The sequence below is a fragment of the Aulonocara stuartgranti genome, assembly GCF_965226115.1.
Source record: "Aulonocara stuartgranti genome assembly, chromosome: 3".
NCBI lineage: Eukaryota > Metazoa > Chordata > Actinopteri > Cichliformes > Cichlidae > Aulonocara > Aulonocara stuartgranti.
In genome coordinates, this window is record NC_138941.1 from 53,882,590 (window position 1) to 53,908,134 (window position 25,545).

At 39.1% G+C, this 25,545-nt stretch overlaps 3 protein-coding genes across 5 annotated transcripts; 2 read left to right on the plus strand and 1 right to left on the minus strand.

Annotated features, from left to right (window-relative positions):
• The first annotated feature begins 460 nt into the window (after window positions 1-460).
• Window positions 461-5,426, plus strand: LOC309702688 (tripartite motif-containing protein 16-like). Its single transcript, XM_082527301.1, has 3 exons — window positions 461-2,177; window positions 3,709-3,876; window positions 4,309-5,426. Exons 1-3 carry the CDS (start codon window positions 641-643, stop codon window positions 4,629-4,631), a joined length of 2,028 nt encoding a protein of 675 aa, XP_082383427.1. The 5' UTR covers window positions 461-640; the 3' UTR covers window positions 4,632-5,426.
• A 5,734-nt stretch (window positions 5,427-11,160) lies between these two features.
• LOC309702743 (programmed cell death 1 ligand 1-like) lies at window positions 11,161-13,205 on the plus strand. The gene is made up of 4 exons (XM_082527374.1): window positions 11,161-11,275; window positions 12,400-12,455; window positions 12,555-12,908; window positions 13,152-13,205. Coding segments are annotated over exons 1-4 (444 nt in total). The 5' UTR covers window positions 11,161-11,273; the 3' UTR covers window positions 13,184-13,205.
• A 501-nt stretch (window positions 13,206-13,706) lies between these two features.
• On the minus strand, window positions 13,707-25,335 carry LOC309702710 (uncharacterized protein). 3 transcript variants are annotated; one of them, XM_082527329.1, is made up of 10 exons: window positions 24,698-25,335; window positions 23,560-23,619; window positions 22,792-22,901; window positions 19,626-19,764; window positions 18,347-18,373; window positions 17,563-17,642; window positions 17,337-17,427; window positions 17,132-17,239; window positions 16,402-16,569; window positions 13,707-15,351 (listed from the first exon to the last, which is right to left on the minus strand). In XM_082527329.1, the coding sequence occupies exons 1-10, from the start codon at window positions 24,726-24,728 to the stop codon at window positions 15,215-15,217; spliced, it is 951 nt and encodes a 316-aa protein (XP_082383455.1). In that variant the 5' UTR covers window positions 24,729-25,335; the 3' UTR covers window positions 13,707-15,214. The 3 variants fall into 3 exon arrangements, with proteins under 3 accessions (XP_082383455.1, XP_082383454.1, XP_082383453.1); XM_082527328.1 differs by having other exon boundaries at window positions 13,835-15,348; window positions 22,792-22,907; window positions 24,698-25,334; XM_082527327.1 differs by having other exon boundaries at window positions 13,836-15,351; window positions 22,792-22,907; window positions 24,698-25,331.
• Window positions 25,336-25,545: the final 210 nt, after the last annotated feature.

The window sequence follows — 25,545 nt, forward strand, 5'->3', positions numbered from 1 at the left end:
CCAGTCAAGTCTGTCCCGTATTCAGTAAGTGAAAATAAAATAAACAATAAAAGGTGAATCAAATGGACCATTACGGCAAGGCTGGGATGGTCAGTTTGGTAAAGTAAATCCGTTGGGCATCTTTCTTTGCCTTTAGACAACAATTCTGATGGCAAAAGAGCCAAACGGGACAGGCCAAAAAAAAAAAAAAAAAAAAAAAAAAAGGATCATTATCCTCCTGCATTGACTAAAACTGAAGGACTGTTTGTTAACTTCAGTGAGAACTCGGACATTTCTAAACTGAAGTTTATTTCTATAGAAGAAAGTGTTAACAAGCTTAAAAGTTGATGTGAGCAGTAAATAAAAAGGGTTAAACACACAGTATCGCTCTCAAACTGCTCCTCTTCCTGGAGTGAAGCACAGCCTGATAACCTCCCTCTTCTTCCTGCTCTTAAACACAGCACCTCCTCTCTGTCCACGTGTTTCCTCGTTCCCTCCCCTTCAGATCTTCACTTTGAAGATGGGTGTAACCAACATGTGGTGACGTGTAAGAGCTGACAGGCTCCATTCACTGCAGAAACATGTTGTTGAGATCAGAGCTCAGACTAGTTTCAGTTATAAGGAAGAGAAACTCACACAGTCACTGACACTGAGAGGAGAAATGGCGCAGAAAGGAGTTCAGCTGGACCGAGAAACCTTCTCTTGTTCCATCTGTTTGGATCTACTGAAGGATCCGGTGACTACAACCTGTGGACACAGCTACTGCAGGAACTGTATTAAAAGTTTCTGGGATGAAGAGGACAGGAAGGGAATCCACAGCTGCCCTCAGTGCAGGAAGACTTTCACACCGAGGCCTGTCCTGGAGAAAAACACCATGTTAGCAGCTTTAGTGGAGCAGCTGAAGAAGACTGGACTCCAAGCTGCTCCAGCTGATCACTGCTATGCTGGACCTGAAGATGTGGCCTGTGATGTCTGCACTGGGAGGAAGCTGAAAGCCATCAAGTCCTGTTTATTCTGTCTGGCCTCTTACTGTGAGAAACACCTCCAACCTCACTATGATGTAGTTCAGTTTAAGAAACACAAGCTGGTGGCCCCCTCCAAGAAGCTCCAGGAGAACATCTGCTCTCGTCATGATGAGGTGATGAAGATTTTCTGTCGTACTGATCAGCAGAGTATCTGTTATCTCTGCACAATTGATGAACATAAAGGCCATGAAACAGTCCCAGCTGCAGCAGAAAGGACTGAGAAGCAGAAGGAGCTCGAGGTGAGACGACTAAACATCCAGCAGAGAATCCAGGAGCGAGAGAAAGATGTGAAGCTGCTTCAACAGGAGGTGGAGGCCATCAATGGCTCTGCTGATAAAGCAGTGGAGGACAGTGAGAAGATGTTCACTGAGCTGATCCGTCTCATCCAGAAAAGAAGCTCTGATGTGAAGCAGCAGGTCAGATCCCAGCAGGAAACTGAAGTGAGTCGAGTCAAAGAGCTTCAGGAGAAGCTGGAGCAGGAGATCGCTGAGCTGAAGAGGAAAGACGGCGAGCTGGAGCAGCTCTCACACACAGAGGATCACAACCAGTTTCTACACAACTACCCCTCACTGTCAGCACTCAGTGAGTCTACACACTCATCCAGCATCAATATTCGTCCTCTGAGCTACTTTGAGGATGTGACAGCAGCTGTGTCAGAGACCAGAGATAAACTACAGGACATTCTGAGAGAGGAATGGACAAACATCTCACTGACAGTCACTGAAGTGGATGTTTTACTGTCACCACCAGAGCCAAAGACCAGAGCTGGATTCTTAAAATATTCACATGAAATCACACTGGATCCAAACACAGCAAACAGACGTCTGTTATTATCTGAGGGGAACAGAAAAGTAACATTTATGAACCAACAACAGTCTTATTCTGATCATCCAGACAGATTCACTGTATGGTATCAGGTCCTGAGTAGAGAGAGTCTGACTGGACGTTGTTACTGGGAGGTGGAGTGGAGAGGGGGAGGAGTTCGTGTAGCAGTCGCATACAAGAATATCAGCAGAACAGGGTTTGGCAATGAATGTGGATTTGGAAACAATGACAGATCTTGGGCATTATATTGTGACACAAACAGATATATATTTCTGCACAACGATGTCCAAACTGTCCTCTCAGGTCCTCGGTCCTCCAGAGTAGGAGTGTACCTGGATCACAGAGCAGGTATTCTGTCTTTCTACAGCGTCTCTGAAACCATGACTCTCCTCCACAGAGTCCAGACCACATTCACTCAGCCGCTCTATGCTGGACTTTATATTTGGTTAGATGGAGTCACTGCAGAGTTGATTAAAGTCAAACAGAGAAGACAGGTTCATGTTGATCCCTGACCATTATATGTACTTGTGCAGTTTCTAAATGAGGCTTTACATTTTAGAAGCTGAGAAGTTCAGTGGTCCATTGATGTGTGAAAATAATATTGCAGTGATTCAAACTGTACTTACATTTATATACCTTACATCAATATAAATCTGAATTTGTTCTTATGGCTGATAATCATGTGAGTTTAAATGATACTACTCTTCATATTCAGCATGTTTGAAATCTGTCATCAGTCTGGTTAGTGCTTTTATTCTGTAGTTGCTGTAGTGGGTTGTCAAATGCAACAATATGTTGGAGCTGCAGTGATTCATCAGTTAGTCAATGATTAGAGAATTTATTGTTTTATCATTATTTTAGTCACATTTAAAGCTGGTTCCAGTTTCTGAAATGTGAAGATTGTTGATTTTCTTGATCATATATGACTGTAAACTTAATGTCTTTGAGGTTTGAACTTTTAAAATGTAACAAAAATGGAATCTTTGAAGTTTTTTTAGTTGTTCTTATTGTATCTAGAGTGATGACATTTAATGTCATTTTTTTTAGATGTTTGATCACACTCGATCATTTATACATTTAAATACAGACAATAAACGATACAGGCCTGCATATTGTGGAGGATAGACATGTTTCTTTGCCCTGAGCTGTGTCTGGCAGGCAGAGCGTCTCCACAAATCTGAAGCTTCTGATTTGGAGAAAATGAGCTGAGGGAGACACCTGGTGGACAAACACAGACATGACAGGAAGAAAGACTAAAGTGCAGAGTGGAGACAAACAGCTGGAAATACTTGTTGGAAAGGATTGTCATGCTTCAGACAAACACACAGCACACACTCTAACAGTCCTTTATTTGCACTGAAGGAGACACGTGAAGAAACCAAATCACACAATAATGACGTGAACACATTCATAGTCAGTGTTCAAGATGATGGATAGAAATGAAAATCATGAAGCATTTGTTCACTTTTAGGTCTGTTTCTTACAGCAGAAGCAGCATTTACATGAACTCACTGGCCTTTTTCCACTGAACGCTCTCTTCTTCATCAACTCATCTTCCTAAAAAGTGGATCTACCAACAGTTTATTTCTTTGTTATTGTGATTAAAATGTCAAACAAATATATTTTCCACTTTTTGTGGAAGGCAGGAATTTCTCTGTCCTGCATGTGGAGAAATCTGCTGTTAAATCAGAACATTAACAGGTTTCAGGTTGTAATCAAACACATATTACTGTGTATCATGTGTCAGCAGGCATGTGTTAACAGGGACTATAAGACACTTTAGTGGCTTTAATGTATATTTATATGTTTAACATATTTCTGTTTGTTCACATATAAAAACATGTGTTTTGTGTCTGTTTATCTTTGACCTTGTAATTAGTTCCTACAGTGAATTCATCATGTAAATCTCTAACAAAGTGGGAACAGTGGGACCCAGAGCCTCCACAGATTAAAGAGGAACATGAGGAACTCTGCAGCAGTCAGGAGGGAGAGCAGCTTGGACTGAAGGAGACCATCTGGAAACCTGAGATAAAGTTATACAGAATAGGTATGTAAAACTGTGATGTTTTACTAACAGTAAATGTTACTCATGGGTGTCACAGAGGAACAGTGGTTAGCACTTCATGGCATTTCAAGTATAACCAAAACATTTACCACTGTGTAAGAGAGCTCTGCCCCAGCATGCCATCTTATTACTGTGCCAATCGAGACATCCACAGTCATTTAACAAAAAACAACAACATCTTTTTATTTCATACATCACAGATATTCACATATGAAGCTGAACCTTGAACTTTGCTAATAAGAGTGTCAGAACTAAACATTTGCATCAGTGCCCGAATAATTTGTCATGTTTTTACACTTTAGTGGCATATGTGAGCAACATGCTCGCTATGTAGAGACCTGCTAATAGTTCAGGCCACTAAATATTTTCTCAAATGTTTGTTTTGCCATAATTTTTTTCCCTTTGTGCCTTCAGATGTCCAACATCAGCATGCTTTTGAGAAAGAAGAGGTTTTAACCGACCAGCAGGTCTGTAACCAGGAGAGGAACTCTAGTCTGGACCAGGAGGACCCAGAGCCTCCACAGATTAAAGAGGAACAGGAGGAACTGTGCAGCAGTCAGGAGGGAAGCAGGAGACTGGTACTTTCATGGAGACTCCTGCTTATGGGGAAAGTGCCCACAGTGAACCAGAACCAAACAGCGAGCAGCTCCTTTCTCCCAGCTCTCCTGAAGCAGAGAGCCGAGATCATGAAGAAAATCAGCATGTGGACTCAAGATCAACTAGAAATGCAGAGCTGAAGAAGAGACGTCACAGAAAGAGAAGTCACAGTCAGAGAGTAGACAACACTCCTGTGTCAGTCAGTCAAAGTAGAACGGACGCAAAGAATAAGTCTGTACAATGTGACATGTGTGGAAAAACTTTGCAGAATAAATATAAAATGACTAGATATCTAAGAATTCACACAGGAGAGAAACTGTATTCCTGTAGCACCTGTGGAAAAAAATTTGCTCACCCATCAACGTTGAAAACACACACGAGAATTCACACAGGTGAGAAGCTGTATTCCTGTGGTACCTGTGGGAAAAGATTTGTCCAGAGGATGCACTTAAAGAATCACATGAGAATTCATATTGGTTAAATGTTCATACTTGTAAAATGTGGGAAAACTGTGAGTCATTGCTGGACACCTGAGTGAAAAGATGATCCATATTTAAGTCAATATTTTAGACCCAGAACAGTAAAGAAATGTCAGCATTGTTTGTTCAGTTTATTACCTTATTATGTTAATTGTAACAGGGAAAGTTTGATCTGACATTTCACCAAGGTTAAAGTTCAGTGTGCTCCTGTTCTGCTGGTTCATTGTTTAATTTTATTGATTTAAGTGTGGTTCATGTGTTTTTTAAGATTTATTATGATTATGATTTTTTTCTTACAAAGATGATAATCTCAAATGTGTGAAAGCAGCATAACAGAGTGTTCTGCCTTATTTAACACAGGTTTTTCTTTGTGTTTCTGACAGCGGCATTCCATCAGGACAAGCTTGCCCTGTCAAATTTAAACAATACTGATAAATTTAAATGTACCAAAGTAAAGCGATGTCTCTCCTTTCATTTCAGACAGCACAGTCATAAAGCTCCTCACTTTCATTTAATGTTTAATATATTTATGTTACTGCCGTCTTGTGGCTGCAGTTGGTTATTGTCACTGAAAGCTGTTCTTCTTTCATACAGGGAGTGCAGAATTATTAGGCAAGTTGTATTTTTGAGGAATAATTTTATTATTGAACAACAACCATGTTCTCAATGAACCCAAAAAACTCATTAATATCAAAGCTGAATGTTTTTGGAAGTAATTTTTAGTTTTAGCTATTTTAGGGGGATATCTGTGTGTGCAGGTGACTATTACTGTGCATAATTATTAGGCAACTTAACAAAAAACAAATATATACCCATTTCAATTATTTATTTTTACCAGTGACACCAATATAACATCTCCACATTCACAAATATACATTTCTGACATTCAAAAACAAAACAAAAACAAATCAGCGACCAATATAGCCACCTTTCTTTGCAAGGACACTCAAAAGCCTGCCATCCATGGATTCTGTCAGTGTTTTGATCTGTTCACCATCAACATTGCGTGCAGCAGCAACCACAGCCTCCCAGACACTGTTCAGAGAGGTGTACTGTTTTCCCTCCTTGTAAATCTCACATTTGATGATGGACCACAGGTTCTCAATGGGGTTCAGATCAGGTGAACAAGGAGGCCATGTCATTAGTTCTTCTTCTTTTATACCCTTTCTTGCCAGCCACGCTGTGGAGTACTTGGACGCGTGTGATGGAGCATTGTCCTGCATGAAAATCATGTTTTTCTTGAAGGATGCAGACTTCTTCCTGTACCACTGCTTGAAGAAGGTGTCTTCCAGGAACTGGCAGTAGGACTGGGAGTTGAGCTTGACTCCATCCTCAACCCGAAAAGGCCCCACAAGCTCATCTTTGATGATACCAGCCCAAACCAGTACTCCACCTCCACCTTGCTGGCGTCTGAGTCAGACTGGAGCTCTCTGCCTTTACCAATCCAGCCACGGGCCCATCCATCTGGCCCATCAAGACTCACTCTCATTTCATCAGTCCATAAAACCTTAGAAAAACCAGTCTTGAGATATTTCTTGGCCCAGTCTTGACGTTTCAGCTTGTGTGTCTTGTTCAGTGGTGGTCGTCTTTCAGCCTTTCTTACCTTGGCCATGTCTCTGAGTATTGCACACCTTGTGCTTTTGGGCACTCCAGTGATGTTGCAGCTCTGAAATATGGCCAAACTGGTGGCAAGTGGCATCTTGGCAGCTGCACGCTTGACTTTTCTCAGTTCATGGGCAGTTATTTTGCGCCTTGGTTTTTCCACACGCTTCTTGCGACCCTGTTGACTATTTTGAATGAAACGCTTGATTGTTTGATGATCACGCTTCAGAAGCTTTGCAATTTTGAGACTGCTGCATCCCTCTGCAAGATATCTCACTATTTTTGACTTTTCTGCGCCTGTCAAGTCCTTCTTTTGACCCATTTTGCCAAAGGAAAGGACGTTGCCTAATAATTATGCACACCTGATATAGGGTGTTGATGTCATTAGACCACACCCCTTCTCATTACAGAGATGCACATCACCTAATATGCTTAATTGGTAGTAGGCTTTCGAGCCTATACAGCTTGGAGTAAGACAACATGCATGAAGAGGATGATGTGGACAAAATACTCACTTGCCTAATAATTCTGCACTCCCTGTATGTAGTTATCTTGGTCCATGTGTACGTCTCCCATTAACAATGACTGGAGCTTGTCAAGCTTTGAGGCCAACAGCTTGTTTCTGGTGGTTTGTGCGAGTTAATTGCCCCTGTGAAATGAATTTATTGGCTCAAATTATGTTTTGTTTTTTTTGTTTTTTTGTCGTGTGCAATTTATGACATAAAAGTAATTTCATAGTTTAGACCAGGGGTAGGCAACCTTTCTGATGAGGAGTGCCATCTAAAATTTCCACAGAAGTCAATATGCCGTATGATTGCATTAGCAATAAATTTAATAACGCTCTATATTAACAGTTGCACACTATATAGAACAACATTATACAATTATATTTGTTCGCAGATGTTTGATATGCTGCAAATAAACTCAGCCGATATGGCATGTTTGTTGATACAGGGATACAAATGTTAATGTGATCTTATGAACTTTGAAACTTGAAACTTTGCTAGACCCGCCCCTGCACAGTTACCAGCTGTCAGCGACTTAGAAAAGGATCCTGGTGTTATTTGTCTCTCAGAAACAGCTTATAACTTCCCTTCAACTCATTCATGTCGCCTAAAAGGTAAACAAGCAAGAGAGATGGGACTTGTGTTAGAAATGCTGATCAGCTGATCATTGAGCGATCGTGGCTCAAGAGTTGGGAGTTCGCCTTGTAATCGGAAGGTTGCCGGTTCGAGCCCCGGCTTGGACAGTCTTGGTCGTTGTGTCCTTGGGCAAGACACTTCACCCGTTGCCTACTGGTGGTGGTCAGAGGGCCCGGTGGCGCCAGTGTCCGGCAGCCTCGCCTCTGTCAGTGTGCCCCAGGGTGGCTGTGGCTACAATGTAGCTTGCCATCACCAGTGTGTGAATGTGTGTGTGAATGGGTGGATGACTGGATATGTAAAGCGCTTTGGGGTCCTTAGGGACTAGAAAAGCGCTATATAAATACAGGCCATTTACCATTTACCATTGATCAGTTTTGTGATTGAAGTAGCAACAGGAAAGGGAGGGGGAGAGAATGAGAGAAGAAGAAACAGCTGTGCAGCATAAAAACGCAGAATAACTCCAGCGTTGTGTCTTTTTCCATTCTAGCTGAAGTCCGGGACAAACTGTTCCTTTTCAGCTCAATACAAAATGCATAATATTTGTGTTCCTTCTCCACTGGTGCAGGCAAGCTACAGTTGTAGCCACAGCTGCCCTGGGGCAGACTGTCAGAAACAAGGCTGCCATATCGCGCCATCGGCCCCTCTGGCCAACACCAGTAGGCAATAGGTGAAGTGTCTTTCCCAAGGACACAATGACCGAGACTGTCCAAGGCGGGGCTCGAACCAACAACCTTCCGATTACAACCAATCAATCAATCTTTATTTATAAAGCACTTTTCATACAAAAAAAAATGTAGTACAAAGTGCTTTACATAGTTAAAAGCAGCCCACCCCACCTCCAACTCACTCCCCACACTCTCATTAACATAAACAATGTGAATACACACATATCTCCCCCCCCCCCCACACACACACACACACACACACACACACACTTAAAGAGTAAAATTGGGCTGGGTACGCATGTGCCAAGTGAGGAAACACTATCACAGGGAGCCGTCTGCACCGGGAGCCGGCCACAGACCGCAGCCTCCGGGCTGGGCACACAGCAGGAGGGAGGCAAAAAAGCCCCCCAACCAGGCTGAGAGGACCCCCAGAGACCCAGCAGCCACGGTCGATCACAGCCCCGGTGCAGAGAGCGCCCTCTGAGGAAACACTGGAGATATGACGCAATACGATGTATACAGGGTAAAATGATAAAATAAATAAGAACAGGATACAATATAAATATAAATATAAATAGAGTAAGAAGATTAAAAAATGAATAAGAACAAAATCAATAAATATTAGGTAAAACCTAAATTAATAAATAGAATAACAGGATAGAATAAATAAGCATAAAATAAATAAACGCTAAGTAAAAGCTAAATTAAAAAGGTGGGTCTTGAGCCTGTTCTTAAAAACATGTACGTTCTCTGCAGCCCTGAGCTCCTCCGGCAGGCTGTTTCACAGACGAGGGCCATACCACTGAAAAGCTGCCTCTCCGTGAGTATGTGTCCTGACTTTAGGGACAATCAAAAGGCCAGTACCAGAGGACCTCAGGGTCCGCGAGGGTTCGTATGGTAAAAGCAGAGTTGGCAGTTCGTCTACAAGACGAACTGCCAACTCTTGAGCCCGATGATGGATGTTTTACTGTCACCACCAGAGCCAAAGACCAGAGCTGGATTCTTAAAATATTCACATTAAATCCCTACAGCTTCCTCCCACAGTCCAAATAAATGCACTCAGTGGGGATAGGTTAATTGGAAACACTAAATTGCCCATAGGTCTGAATGGGGTAAATGTGAGTGTGACTGGTTTCCTCTGTCTATGTGTTAGCCCTGCGACAGACTGGCAACCTGTCCAGGGTGTAACCTGCCTCTTGCTCAGCTGGGATAGGCTCCAACACCCCCAGGGGACCCTAAAAGGGTAAGCAGAAGTGAATGGATGGAACTACAGTCTTATTCTGATCATCCAGACAGATTAACTGAATATTATCAGGTCCTGAGTAGAGAGAGTCTGACTGGATGTTGCTACTGGGAGGAGGAGTCTAAAGAGGTTAAAGGAAAAAGACATGGAAAATCTTTCTTCCTGAATTGATTACTACAAAGGTAATCATGGAACTTGCAGATAAGAAACAGATTTATAAATCCAAATGTGATCAAATAAAGTGCAACAACATAGAAAAAAAGCAACTTATGTCAAACACTCATCTCTGAACTTGAGTACACATGCTTTATTGCACTCTAGGTTTGTGTATTTCAAATAAACATTTTCTGTCTTACAGTTGTTTATTGTACAAAAATATAAAGCCAACATTAGTCTATTCTCCTACTCCTAATTTTGTTTTATGTATGTAGCTAGAGACTGACCACATATGCAGTAACAAATAAAAACATAAATAAGCAAGCTTATTTTTTTTTCCATATATGTCGCAGTTACACATGCGACTCTCCCCTCTTTTAACAGCTGACAATAAACAGTTTTAATAACAACAGCTGCTTATAAGCTAACATGATGCCAGCTAATGCTAGGTTCCAGTGTCTGAAAAAAATCACACTTTCCCTCTGATAAATTGTTTGAATACATTCTCTCATAGCACGAAGGTTTCTTTGCTAAGTTTCCAAGTGCAGTTATGTTGGATCCACGTCATAGAAGGTTTCTCTAATGCTGCCTAAAACAAGAGGCTAACAGCACTCTACTGCCAGTGCTGAGATTTTACACACCGTACCTCTAAGCTCATTTTTGGTGATACCAGAATGATTTGGTGTAAGGGAGATAAACAGAATTCCCACGAATCCAGGACCCAATACTGCTGCTCCCTGGTTAGTGCAACATAGGCAAAACTGCTGGAGTTATAAAAGTTCAATCCCTATAGAGAACTGAGGGAGTTCATGACTTCACAAAAGACCGAAAATACAAATCAGGAGTCACAACTGTAAAAAATAAATTAATTAATTAATTAATTAATTAATAATAATAATAATAATAATAATAATAATAATAATAATAATAATAATAATAATAATAATAATAATAATTGTACTACTCCCACAGATGAACAACTTGAAACTTGAAATTCTGGATTTATTTATTTATTTATTTGTTTGTTTTTTGTTTTTTTAATCTGAAAAATCACGACTTAACTTTTCACAGAAACAGTGAATACTTAATAGTATTTCCTCGGAACCTGCTTTTGTCTGATCATTTTTTGTCAGTGTCCCGGCACACTGCTGCAACAAACAAGTCAGTTTATTCTGAACTGGGTGATGACTCCTTTAAATGAAAATTAGCTTGTAGCTTGTTATCTGTCTAATGATGTGACTGGATATGTGAGCTCAAATATTATTTGTTGAATTTAGCCTGTTGCATCAGTTGCTCACTTTCTCTTATCTCGGGGTTAACAAACTCAGTTGTTGCTTACTCTGCAGTCTGGAAGAGGACCCTGTACTCTGCACAGACTTGGATGAGCTTTGTTAAACGAGGTTCATGTTAACAGTTTAAATTACGCATTTTTTGGAGGCAGTGACAACCAAAGACAACGGTGTTTGTTACAATCTGAGAAAGGAAGAAGCAACCCATGTATGTTTGTATAATGTTTTTCTGCTTCTATTGCTACTGTTAGTGATGAAAAAGCAAGAATGTGCATAGACTATTATTAGTACAAGTAGTAGTAGGATTAAGTAGTCGTAAATTATTAGATATATGAGAATTTGTAAGTTTTTGAGATTTCTATATCATCAATGTGATTTTTGTTTTTCCCACCAAAACACTTGTGATGCAAATTCATATTTATTTTTTTATCTGTCAGGTTCAATAAACACTACATTTTTCACTCTAATTTTCTGCCAATTATTTTATGATTAATGCTTTAAAGAGTTAAAGAGGTTGTGTCATTAACATAATGCTTTTAGAGGACTGTAGCTCATTCTGTGTGTCTGTAGCATTTAAAAAGTTAAAAAAAATTCTCAGTTTAAGTAACAGGTACAAAAAAAAATCCTTGAAATGAAGCTCAAAAAATCTAGAGAGAACTATGGTGCAAGTTGATTTCGAACTTATTTTCATAAAAAGGGCGATCGTGGCAGTTTGTCTTGTAATCAAAAGGTTGCCGGTTCGAGCCCCGGCTTGGACAGTCTAAGTTGTTGTGTCTTTGGGCAAGACACTTCACCTACTGCCTACTGGCGAGGCTGCCTGTGGGGTCCGGCAGCCTCGCCTCTGTCAGTGCTCCCCAGGGCAGCTGTGGCTACAATGTAGCTTGCCATCACCAGTGTGTGAATGAGTGGAAGGCTGAATGTGTAAAGCGCTTTGGGGTCCTTAGGGACTAGTAAAGCGCTATATAAATACAGGCCAAAAATAGCATCTACATTTTGATGGTAAACACTCCTTTTAACACCATCACAGAAAACAGATTTCACAGTGTTGCTGTTTTCTATATGTTGAAACATATAGAAAACCTTGTGTCAGATATATATTTTTGCAACTCTGAATATAAAAAAAATATGTCAAATATTTTGAGAGCAAATTTTTCTTCTGGTTGCTTCCAATGCTGTGTTTGTAGTTCATGTAGTTTTGGTCAGTCAGTGTAATAATCAGCATCATGAACAGAATCAGATGTTGTGATGAGTGAATGAAGTCAGACTGTAGATTTTCCCTTTGACCTTTGACCTCATGTGTTGATGACTCTTCGCCTCTGTCTCCTCTCACAGGGAGAAGATGATCTGCAGGATCCTGCTGCTCATCATCCTCACCTCATGTGTCTCTGGTTAGTTTACAGCTTCACTTTATGATAAAGCTCAACAACAGATTTGTTCCAGTTCTCAGTGTGTCTGCTCCTCTCTTTCCCTCTCTGTCTCCTCAACAGGATCATTTGTAGTCAATGTGACACAGACCTCCTATCAGGCAGAGGAGAACCACAACATCACACTGGAGTGGACGTTCACCATCATAGATGACATGTCTTTGATTAGTGTCCTCTGTTATCAGAAAATTGAAGAAAAAATAGTAGTCTTGTACAATTTTGTTCATTATTTTGAGGTGTCAGAGTCTCGGGATGAAAAGTTTTCAGGACGAGTCCAGAGTGACAAAGACGCCCTCAGAGAAGGACGAATCAGACTGCAGCTGTCCAGACTCAGGACTGATGACTCAGGTCTTTATGTTTGTGCAGTGTTTACTAACTACTCCTCAGGTTCAGCAAAATGTGATCTCAAAATCACTGGTAAGTTTATTCAGTAGAATTAATAGATTTTTCAATTTTCACTCTTTCACTGGCTGGACTTTTAATCTGCACTTGATGGAGTTTAATTGTTGAGAATTTTATTATTAGTCAAGATCAGCTTTCATAATTAAAACACATTTCATGCATGTAAGACAAACATCAAAATGTGCTCATGCTGGACATGAACATATGTTAACTGTTTCTTTCTTCTTCTTTTTTTCTTTCTTTTTTTGTCTTTTACAGCAGCTGCTGATCAACTCAGAGATCGACTTTAACACCCAACACAGTTGGGAATGGCACTGACAGCACCACCTCTGATGTGGTGTTTGCCATAATTCAGAAAGAAAGTGCAGACACAAGACTTATTTATAGCTGTAGAGATGAGTTTCTCAGATTACAAGTAATAAATCCAAGTTTCTTTGATGATTTTACATCTCATCAACACCAAATAATTTAATTCCAATTTCTTGTTTAAAATGTATTTTCTGTTTTTTTACAACCTGCAAAATGATCATTAAAGAAGTTAATTATAGGATTTGACAAAAGTATTTTTTGTTATGGTGTGCTGGCTCTGTGAAGAAACAATACTGGCTTGATCAAGGCTTTCTGTGTTGTGTAAAAATCAACAAAAACAAAACATCAGCTATTTAACACTAATAAAGTGATTGAAGACACTGAGACCTGAGGGCCATGGCCACAAGAAGAAGCATAAATACTCACAGACAGGTAGTCAAAATTGTTTTATAGTTTTGATATGGACCAAAGAATATACAGATGACTTTCTGAAAAGGTTTGGTGTGAGTAAGGCAGCAAATGGAATTAAACCCAAAAATTAGTTAAGTGAGAGACATTTTAACCATCAGGATAATAAAGAGAATGAAGAAGGGATAACAGTGAAAATCTGAAAAAAATAGTTTTATTTGAATCAATTTGATTTTTAACATGAAACAAAATAACACTTCTCAATGTTTGTTTTTTTTAACATTAGTCAGAAAATTATATATTTATATATCAGTTTGAATGAGCACTTTGAGCAAAATGGCAGTGGTAAAATGTATTTTTAGTTAGCTTCTGAAAAGAAACCAGTTTATTAAAAAATGACAAAATAAATGTAGGTTAAAAGAAACGAAAGCATTTAAACATCTAGTAGAATGGAAACCTTCAGAGTCACAAAATTAAAATATAGAACTTGAATAAATGTGAATAATTCAAAGTATTCTACTAAAAAAAATATATCGTGTACAAAAATATTTACAGCAATTATGACACAGAGTGTATTTTTATAGTTCAGAGATTTCACAAATCTCCCTGTAGGTTTAGGGGAAAATAGCCTACATCGATAATTTGAGAGTAACAGTTGTCACTGCTAAAGCTAACTTTAATCTTGTTTTATGATGCTTTAGTAAATAAAATGAAGTAGAAAAATGCTACATTTTAGGAAAAAACTCATTTGATTTAAGTTTGATGTGCTGATAATGTATAAAACAAACAAAAAAATCATAAGGAAGCGTTAAAGCTAGTTTTATGTTTATTGGTAATGAGATGTGGTTCCCAAATGAAGCATCATTCTTGTGTATGTCCATTTGCGTCTTGGGATTACAACCATAACTTATTATTGCAATATTAAACTGTACAAAAAGTTAATCAACTGTTTCCTATATGAGTACTTTGTACACACTAATTTCCCCAAAAATAATCTGACTTAAAACCAAACATCTCTTCTGAGAAAACGTTAGCCTATTTCAAAGGATGTTAGATCTGAGAGGAACTGCAGTCAATCTATACGCTCATGAAGTGATGACATTTGGAAAAAAAAAAAAAAAGTTCAGGCGTTATTGCTTAGTCTAGATGTCACAAATAAGCTACCTTGCTTATTTTACTTCCTTTGGTATGAAGTTTGCAGTGTGGTTAGGCAACAATAATAATAAGTCAGTTAAATGCAGGAAAAGTTGTGATTAACATTTCTTCAATCCTTCTTTTTCTTCGATGCAATTTTGGACTGCCTCTTTGAGCTTCCCAAATTGCTCAGTTTCAAACAATTCAATTAAAATCAGTTTAAAGTCCTTCATATAGTCTTAGAAAAAATACTAAATGAGACCAATAAATTTGAACAAAAACATATAAAAACACAATAAGAAATCAGTTAAAGCTAGCTTCATGTTTACAGGTTGATGTTAATTCCTTGGTTGTTCACTTCACAATCCATACTAGCTTTGGGAAAAAAAACACATGTTGTGCTCATGTCCATGTGCTACGAAAGACAGTCTCTGCCTATATGTTGATGGAAGAGGATAACATTCAAAGTGCTAAGAGGAAGAGGAGGATAAAGAGAATGGAGAGAAGGGGAAGACCGAGGAAGAACCTTCAGAAGAATTGAGGAGCTGATCACACCATGCCGGCTCGTCCAGGTTTATTTCAACAAATGGGTCACTGGAGCAAACTGCTGTGAGAGAGGACAAAGATTGGGATTGAAGAAGACAGTGGATTGCAAAATGGAAAATGCCAACTTATCTGCAAACACCTAATCACTGTGCAGCAGTAAAACATTAAAAAAGTGCCACAGAAACAGACAATGTTCACTTTTAGAGTAAAACTGATGGATCACTTCTGCAGCCAACACTTTTAAAATGCAGACATTTTCATTTAAAGCCAAATGGTCTCTACCTTCAGTTGGTCACTGACCTGTTGCTACTGTAGGTCTACCTTTTGAATTTTGCATGAAGTAAAAACATTTCAGGAAAAAAGTCCACATTTGGAGGATGGGATTGATGAGGGAGACATAATTCACATCACTCCTTACACCAGTGACCACAGTAAGAGTCCCATATACAGCTGTGGTTGGACGTTTCCATACACTCATTATCGGCATGAATGTCATGGTAAATAGTCTGACAAGGATAAAGCCTATTAAATTTTTAATTGTAATCATGGTTGACTACAACTGGCAGGTTTTCTTTGCCGCATAAAACAATTTGTTTAGCAGCACTTATTGGAATAAATATAGGGGCAATCGTGGCTCAAGAGTTGGCAGTTCTTATTGTAGTCGGAAGGTGGCCGGTTTGAGCCCCGACTCCGACAGTCTCAGTCATTGTGTCCTTGGGCAAGACACTTCACCCGTTGCCTACTGGTGGTGGGCAGAGGGCCCGGTGGCGCCGGTGTCCGGCAGCCTCGCCTCTGTCAGTGCGCCCCAGGGCAGCTGTGGCTACAATGTAGCTTCATCACCAGTGTGTGAATGGGTGGATGACTGGATGTAGTGTAAAGTAAAACGCTATACAAATACAGCCCATTTACCATAAAGAGTTGAGCCATATGTATACAAAGAATTTCAGTGAATATTTCATGTTTTGTCTTTAGACATACATAGAAGCGAGTTATATTTTGGAGCTTCATGGTAAACTTTCTCGTGCAAGTCCTGCATGATTTCTGAAAATGCAATAGAGAAATGACCGTACTGCTTTGTGTTTGTATTTGCATTATTAAAGAAAAATCTTACTCGGGTTGTTGTTGTTTTCATTCTGCTGCTCCCCAATAGCATCAAAGAAAAGGCTGGTACTGCTCGGTGGGTTGGATATCTTGTCAGCTTCATCGCTACTCAGTGAGGGAGTGGTGTTTTCAGCGGGTGAAGTCTCCACACCGTTTGCTTCTGGCTGTTCCTCAGGAGCTGAGTAGAGAGGTCAAACAGAAGACAAACAGGATTTGTAAGATAAGGTGTAACTTTCTTTAGTGCTGCAGAGTTTTGGGTAATCCCCGCAATGCTAAAGATATTATTTAGTGTAGTTTAAAGCCCTTCCCACAACATACAGTACTTTTTTCGAAACATGTAATTTGCAATCTTATTTGTAATTTGTAATCTTACTGTGTCTCTGTCCTACCCAAATAATTTTACTTTACTTCTAAAAAAATAACTTATTGATGACAAAATATCTTGCCTTGTAGTTTAGGCTGTTTAGAAATAATGGCGTAGTGTGGAGGCATATATTCTTGGACCTCTCTGGGCCGCTTATTAAAAACAGAGCATTGTTTAAATCCTACTTTAGTGTTGATGCTGATCATGAGTAAAACACAGTGTCACAAAGCTCAAATCTCTCAGTGTGGTTTCTTGTAAATGACAATGCATTCACAGTACCCAGAGGCAAGAAGTCATGAAGTACAAATACATAGTTACTATACCTAAGTAGAATTTTCAGGTATCTGTACTTCTGAAAAACAGTTTCATTTTGTACCGTTCTCTCCAGTGGAGTCCTTTTCCTCTGACTGTAGACTCGTGCCATTAGCGACCGGTGGAGGTGAAAGGTCATCGGTGGCTTCAATATCTTTAGGTACCGGTCGCTCTGAGATGTGACACACATACAAACGCCAAAGCAAACTCATTAGGATCATCTTAAGTGCAGACATGTATATATAAAATGTAATTCCACAGAAACACACCCAGATCATCCAGGTAGACTGGCTCAAAGGTGCCAGTGGGCTGGTTGAGATGACCAACAGGATTTGGACGCTGGAGGTCAAATGAATATGTCTGCACAAACAAACAAAAATGCAAGCAAGATACTAATAAGCGAACATGATGTGTGTGTACCTGTTTTAATTGTAATATAATAAGCAAAGGCTAAGTGCACAGAAAACAATTTCTACTTCCATTTCTTTTTCTTACCCTGGAGGCTCGCCTCAAGAGGTAGAGGATGATACACAGAATTATAATCACTATGATGATAAGCGCCAGGACAACATAACCTAGAGACAAAGATAAGCAGAGCTGTTTTAAAAGAAGTGGTAATAACATTGGGACCACCCAAAAAAGGGAATGGGCTCTAAAAATTAATATTATGCTGTTATTCTTACATTGTTAAACTCCTTAGAACATCACTTAAAAAAATATAAAAACTATTTAAAAATTCAAAAGTAGAATTGTAGAGAAATTACAGTGTCAATTTCTTATCATGTAATCAGCATTGCAACCACAGGGGGACACTAGCATTTTTTATGGTTGATTTTTTTTTAGTCCCACCAAGTAAGAAAAACTAAAAGGTGTCTCGCCCAGGCAGCATACATATTAGAGCCAAATCTAGCCTACTTTTGGCACTGGCCAGTGTTCTGTGTGGCATGTCGTGTCAAAACTTTGGTGGAACTGTGGCTGAGTAGTGGTAACCAGGCACATCCTGAGTAAGTGCTGCCAGTCACAACCCAAGGCAGCTCACAGGAAACCACTGATATGTGCCAAAAAATCCGTTAACATCTAAAAAAATTTAACTGTTTTGTTTTTTCTTTTGTTTTTTTAAAATATAGATTCTAGATCCTATTTATTACCACTGAAACAACTGGCCACTGTAGTTTTAAGAAGTTCACTACAACTGTCCATTTGGACAGTTGAAAATGATAGCAGAATAAAACAGACAGATGTTTAAATACATAATAGATAATATAATAAAGATTCTTACCTGCAGACGAGCCAGGTGGAGGGGGTGCTAAAAGAAACAAACAGCAGGCTCAGTAATTCAGCTAAAGTCAGTTTATGTTTTTTTATAATAGAAAAGTGAAGCAAATTCACTTTATAGGTAAAAGCGTAGCATATGTCTGAATATTTAAATTACAAGAGGATGAGCATTTGATTTTTCTTTAGTTAATTTGCAACATTTACAAGTGACTTTCTGTTTAGCAGGCACTATTTAAGCATTGTGATTCAATTTAAGTCAGTAACTCCTTTCCATCTATCCATATCTCCTGTTAGTATCCATGTGATTACTATTCAGAAGCTGCTTTTCAAAAAAAAAAAACTTTAAGGATTATTTCGGTTTAATATCCCAAAGAATCGATTAAGGTGTTCCACAAGGATCAGTACTGGGCCCCTTTTAATACTTGTTTGTTTACAATTTTATTACAATGATACTTTTATATCTACTACTTACGTACTTTTATATCTACCCCTCACCAGGTCTGCCTTTGTTTTAGTCCTGTCTATAGGAAATACCCTAAAACCTGCAAATTAAAATACCCTGAACTTTGGTTCGATTGCAGGCTGTCCAACAAAGTTCAAACTGAACTTGGAGTGTATTTCTATTTTCAATAGGACGATATGTTTTTCTCTCTACTACACATTAAAATTACTTTTTCTAATCCACAACAAGAACTATCTAGCTAATGGCCAAGTTTAAATAAAGCAATGAACCTATTTCTATTTCATGTTGACTTTGTGATTTCCAAACATATTTCTGCTGATATGTTGCTTCTTTTGGATTATTTATAATGTGACTAACCCTTATTCTAAATCTTAGTTAACTTTATTGTTTTAATTGTCTTTAAAATGATAGATAATGATAGATAAAGATGTTTTACATGTTACATGTTTTGAGCACTATATATCATTTTAGATACAAGAGATCAAAAGTCAAGCAGAAACTTACTCCTTCTGCTTGACAATATGGCTCAAATGATTAACCTGAATTGATATTTAAGTCCTAATTTTAAAAAAGAAAGAGGAAAAAAGGGGTACAAGTATGCTGCTTTGTGGTCCTTTTATGTGATACGGTGACGTGCCACTGTGTCTGAATATTCAGTTTGACGGTGTGTTAGAATAGGGTGAGAGTGTTTGAGTGGTTGTGTCTGCAGCCTGCTTACAGCTACAGAGCGTGTGAGCCTGCGAGTGTTGTGGTTTGGTGCACAGGAAGACAACTTGGGGCGCAGAACTTGTGCATGTGCTTTCTGAATATGTGACGGTACCTGTAGTTCCTGAGCTGGTACTTGGTGTTGTTTGAGTCATTTTACCACCACGGTCTGCTCCTCCTTGTGTGACTATGCTGGTAGTCTCTTTTGTTGGTACATTAGTACTTGTTAGAGTAGTAGCCACTGTGCCTCCAGGCTGTGAAGAGTAACAAACATCCTTTGGTTGTAAACATTTCATCCTGTAATCTGCCTGATTTCTGTTTCACTCATTGAATATGAAGGCATCTGACTCTGTACAGCAGTAGTTTCTGATTCAAAAGGCTTCCTGTGAGGAGTCTTTGTAGTTCAAGTGAGTTATTTTTTGATGTGGGAAGCCATGTCTATAGACTGTGAATAAAAAAAATAAAGGTGACTGTAGCCACCGTGGTATCACCCAGTGGTTTTAGAAGTCTTATTTCGAAGGCTTGAGTTGAAAACTTTTCTAGGCGCCATCTTGTTTTTTTGAAATTTGACGTCACCATTGAAGGATGAGTCTGGATGTGAAACCGAGCTCACTGCATACTCGTGCAGAAGCCACAACCTAATTCATACACTCCTTTCTCATCTATTTTACTCAAATTAGACTATAAATTTAAAAAAGGACATTATGTTGAGTCCAATATGACTTTAAACTAGCATCAGAGTCCATAAACTCCGGAAACAAAGCTCCCCACAGGAGTTTCTGCACCGGAAGTAGCATATGCTAACGTGCACATAGTCAATTGTGTTGCTAGGACTGATTGGAGGCAAATTTCATTTCAAAAGACTACTCGAGGGAAGCCTTGGTAAAAGCATGGTTTTGTACAAAGTGTGCAAAACGGAGTTTGCATACCATCGAAGCACTTCAACCTTATGGTACCATCTAAATGCAAAACATGTTGCAGCGAGCGCAGAAACTGTGGGAGCTGTTAGCGCTAGCAGTCCAAGTACCAACAAAAGGTGTCGGCAGCCCAAACTTCAGGCTTCAGGACCAATATTAGTAAGTCAACAAACTTTGGATGGATTGCTCTGGACTGTAGACCACTATCAGTGGTAGAAGATGTAGAAGAAAATGTGCTACAGTTAGCGTCAGGTGATCCAACTTTCTAACTGCCATGGCGAAAGACTATTTTAAGTAAAATTCAACAGCTTTTTGACATTAATAAATGAGCAAAATTAGATGCATTACAGACAGCCCTGCTAATATGGAGGAACTACACCAGGAACAAACAAGACTGGGGCAACAGAAAGAGCCACTCATACAGGATGTTTCCACACTGTGGAATTCAGCCCTGGATTTGGTTTCTCGTCTACTAAAGAATCAAGAGGCTGTTTTTACTGCTTTAGACAAACAAAAGCACAAGCTACCGTAGTCATTTTAACTCCATCAGAGCTGGTAAAACTCCTAAAGCTGCCGACTGTCCTTGAGCCATGCAGGTAAATAATACTATTTTTAACAGTTTCTTCAAAAAGCCCTATAGTTACAGTTATTATGTGGATAAATAATGAATTTCTTGAACTGTGTACTACCGGTTTGTGACTGAGCTTCTTGGAGGTGAGACATGTGTCTCATGTTCAGTGGTTTTACCTGCTTTCTGCCGCCTGCATCACAACATGGTCTCTGATGATGACTCAAACTACATGGTGAAATTTAAGACTGCCTTCACAAAGGATCTATCCCAATGTGTAGCTACACTCAACCATCAGTGGCTCAAGATAGCTATTGTGCTTGACCCACGCTTTAAGGACTTCACATGTCTTGCAAGGGTAGAGCGAGAAGAGGCTTGGACCAGCCTTGAGGCCCTGACAGACTGTCCACTGCAGTGGTGGTCCAGTCGAGCAGGGACCTACCCACAGCTGTCTGTCCTGGTATTTGATTAGTGCTGCCACTTCTGTCCCATGTGGGAGACTGTTCTCATTTGCAGCTCACATAGTAACAAAAAAGAGAGCTGTCTTGAAAATGTGAACAGGTTAGTTTGTCTAAGTAACTGGCTGAAAGAGACCGACAGTAAATAAGCATGGAGGTATAGTGAGTCCAATGGGTTTGCTATTTTCTTGCACTGAAATGTTCGATGATCACACTGTTTTAGCCTAATGTTAAAATAATGTTGGCTAAGGTTACTCAGAGTTTAAAGGTGAAGCTGGTCAAATAACCTTTTATGTTTTTGCCTTATTTTTTTAAACTGCACTTTATGTTGAAACAAGTATTATTATTATTAATTAAAGACCATTTCGAAAATTTACTTAAAGTACTTAAAATAGCACTTTATTTTTAAGTCCACCCAATTTTGGAGAGGGATATTATTTTTTTCTATTTTTTTCTTTCCAGAAATTAAAAGTGCTTAAGTTCACAATATTCATGTCCATGTCTATTATTTGATTCTGTCGCCCACTAAAACATTTTGGATTAAAAAAACATTTGCGCTTTGGGGCAAATTTTCTTGTGTGATTAAATGCAATTAATCAGATTAATTAATTACAAAGCCTCCAGTTAATTAGATTAATTTTTTTAATCAAGTCCCACCCCTAGTAATACTAACTTACTACTATGGGCTTTGGCAAATAAAATAATAATTTCAACTATGAGTATCCTACCTTGACTTGGGTGTTGTGATTAATTATTAATAAGGAATTAAACAAAGATATGAAATTGGCGTGCTCAGTGTTATTCATCCTTTGCTGAACTGTTATATTTTTCTTCATCAGTAGCTGAAAATAACTATTTGGGATGTAAAGCTGTTGATGGAGAATCAAGTCAAAGATTAAACTGAATTTGTGAAAACAGAAGTTGAATAATTGCTCTTTATGTTGTGTGATGATCAGAGTTGTGATTAAAGGCAGTAAACGACAGCTTGTGGTTCTCCAACTCTCTTTACGTCTGTGCAGCTACTCTGCTTTTAACTACGCAGCTTCATAGTGACAACAAGACTTCAGGAAGTGACTGCATGTTGTGCACCAGGAAATAGCTCCACCATGTAACTGTGCATAAAGCCTGAGTAGGTGGCTTTTTGCACTTTAAAAAGAACCAGACTGCTGTGGATGTTACTTTTTATTCCCTTCTTAAAATAAAGCCTATTTGAAGTTTATGGTCACTGAATGGATGCCAATAATGTGAACTCATAAGAATGAATTCCCAAACCAGACTTTGTCGTTTTACACTTTGAGAACCAAGATTTGCTATTTAACTTTGAGATAATTGACTTACCATACTGTTTGTTTCCTCTGCTGTAGTACTCTCAGGGTCTGTGTCATTTTGCATCTCGTTTTCAGTTCCATTTAAAACGTATGTGGCAGTGATTGAGGGGACAGGAGAAACTGTACCTGACATAAAGGAGAGACGCATAAAATCACTTTGAGCCACAGTTAACCTCCCCCCTCTGAAAATAGCACTGTAAAATAATAAACTATTACAACTCTGCAAATAATGAAGTGATATAAAAAATAAATTGAGTGACACAGTTATGCAACAACACAAGAGAAACAGCAGTCTGCTTCAGAAGATAAACCAATGCAGATTTTTATGGTAGTTTAAGAAGCTACAGAGTGCTGACCAGGTTCAGGGGTTAGTGTCTAAATCTGAATAGATTTACACAATACATGAGTTGTTCTTATTACAGAGGACATTTATACTGTAGCATTGCTACTTTTTTAAGGACAAAAATACTCCAATATTCTCTACTTTACACCAGAAAGGAAATTAATATAAATAGATTTTCAGGTTATCAGATCAAGTGACTTTTATTTCTACAGCCTAATATTACATGTAAGGGTTCATAGACTTTACAGGCATAAACAAAACATATTAAGGACATCAGAGAATTATTCAAATGCTTTCAAAAAGTCAGACTCTTGCTTTTTGTCCTTTTCATACCACAGGTCCATCTGTATTTGGACTTGTGGTATGCAAGAACCTTGATATTCTCAGCTTGTTTTATGTTAAGTAAATAATTTTCTAATTTCCCGTGGAACATACCGTTGGGTTGCACATTACTTGCACCATTTTGTCCCAGGCAAATAGGAGAAACTGCTAGAACTGAAACAAAGAGAGAGAATGAGCAACAGATAAACATGAGGTTAAAAATGAGCCAGTTAGTCATGGAAAGAGATCAAATTAAATAAAAAACATCTAAAATTGCCTCAGGACGCAGACTGTGGGTGTGCAACATGATTCTACACTTTACCCTAACAAGTAAATGTCATCCAGATTCTGTGGCTAGCCGGTGTGAGATACACAAACCAACTAAACATGCTCATTTACGGTCACTTGTTTGACAAAGCACGCTTGTTAACTGCTGCTGCAAATACGTGTGAAAAACAGAACAGCTGGTGTGAAAATGAGAGCAGAGAATGGTGAGAGAAGCAGGACAGGAGATAAATTTTAAATCGTATCAATCAGTCAGTTACAAACTTTCAGTCACTCTGCACTCTGACCTTTGACCTCTCTACCAAAGTTCCTCTGTAAGGCTGCAAACCTTATCTGTATATTACATTGTTATATGTACTGCATACATGTTCTGTGGTCCTAATTTATAGTAATTACAGCAACCAAAACACTTTCATGTTTACAGGGGCATTCACGTTTTTTGTGGTTGATAAATTTAAATTTGTAGCAAGACAAATAATTCAAATAATTATAGCTAAAGAGAAAAGCCTCATGTTGAATTAATACATTCTCGTAATCTGTTAATATTTGCATTGATCTGCACAAAAAGCAGATTCAAAGAAGGGCGTGCATATGGCGAGATTCGTGTGCTCCCAGATTACTTCCTGGATATGTCATGCTTCTCGAGTCCCTGAATGACGCTGAAATGTAATCAAATGCATGCAAGTGCAGATTTAAGAGCAAATCAAGGCTTTCCTTGTGTTGGTCAAAGAAAGGTTTGATGTGGAGCAAAAACTCGAGCCTCCTGCAGCGTCTGACCGTAAAAACAATCTGAACGTTGCCCTTGAAAGCTTCTGAGTTTTTGAGCGCGCACACGGACCCCAATCGCAAGCTTTTCTGTTCCCTTTTAATTTTATTTTTAACTTACCACAAATTCAAACTTCCTCTAGCGAGATAATAGAGCGTGAAATCAGAGATGAAAGCTGCGTGACAGTTGAGTTAAACTCACCGAGGAAGCAGACACGGCTCCACAGCTTCATGGTGGTGATGAATTTACTTTTCTCTCTCTCTCCTACTCACTGAGATTTTAGCCACTTAAAGTTGACGTATGACCATCAGCAGGACTGGTGAGTTTCCTTTTTTGTTTTTTCCTTATTTTGTCCTTTTTAAAGCGATCCTCTTCTTCTGATGCTGCTCTCGCTCCTTAGCTATGAGCTTTCTGCTTGCCGCTTTCTCTCTCTCTTCCTCTCTCTCACGCTCTCCTCCCGCCCTCACTGTGTCTCTTGTCACTCAGTGCCTGTTTCATTTGTGCTTAGTGCTCTATGCTTGTTCTGTTAATGCACGCTACACAAGCTAAAGCATGCTGAAAACAGGGCGGTTGATTGATGTGGGCCCTTTATTTCGAAGAATCTTAAAGTTTTGTACCTTCATCCAACAACTTTAGGATGAAGCTGAACCTGGACTGTGGGTTACAACCTATGACCCGGCATCAGTTTTGGGTTAGTCGCTGGTCCTTGAGTTGCAGGTTGGGATTATAATCTCTGTAATAATAATAATCAGGTGAAAACACTGAAAAAAGGAGAGCATCATATCAGATGCATGCTTACATGCTGTTCTTCTTCACTGTTTTTGTGTCTACTTCTCTTTTTCTCCACCTGCTGCAGTCTACCCCCCCCCTCCCCCCTTATTTCTCAACATCTCAACCCACTGTTCTCGCTCTCATATTCTCTATATGATCTGCATGTATCTCCACCCTCTCATGTTTCCCTCGCTCTCAGGAACTGAGTCATCGACCACAGGCACAGGATGCTAGCTCAGTTTTGGCCTCTCACCTCAGAAACACATCGGCAGGACCTC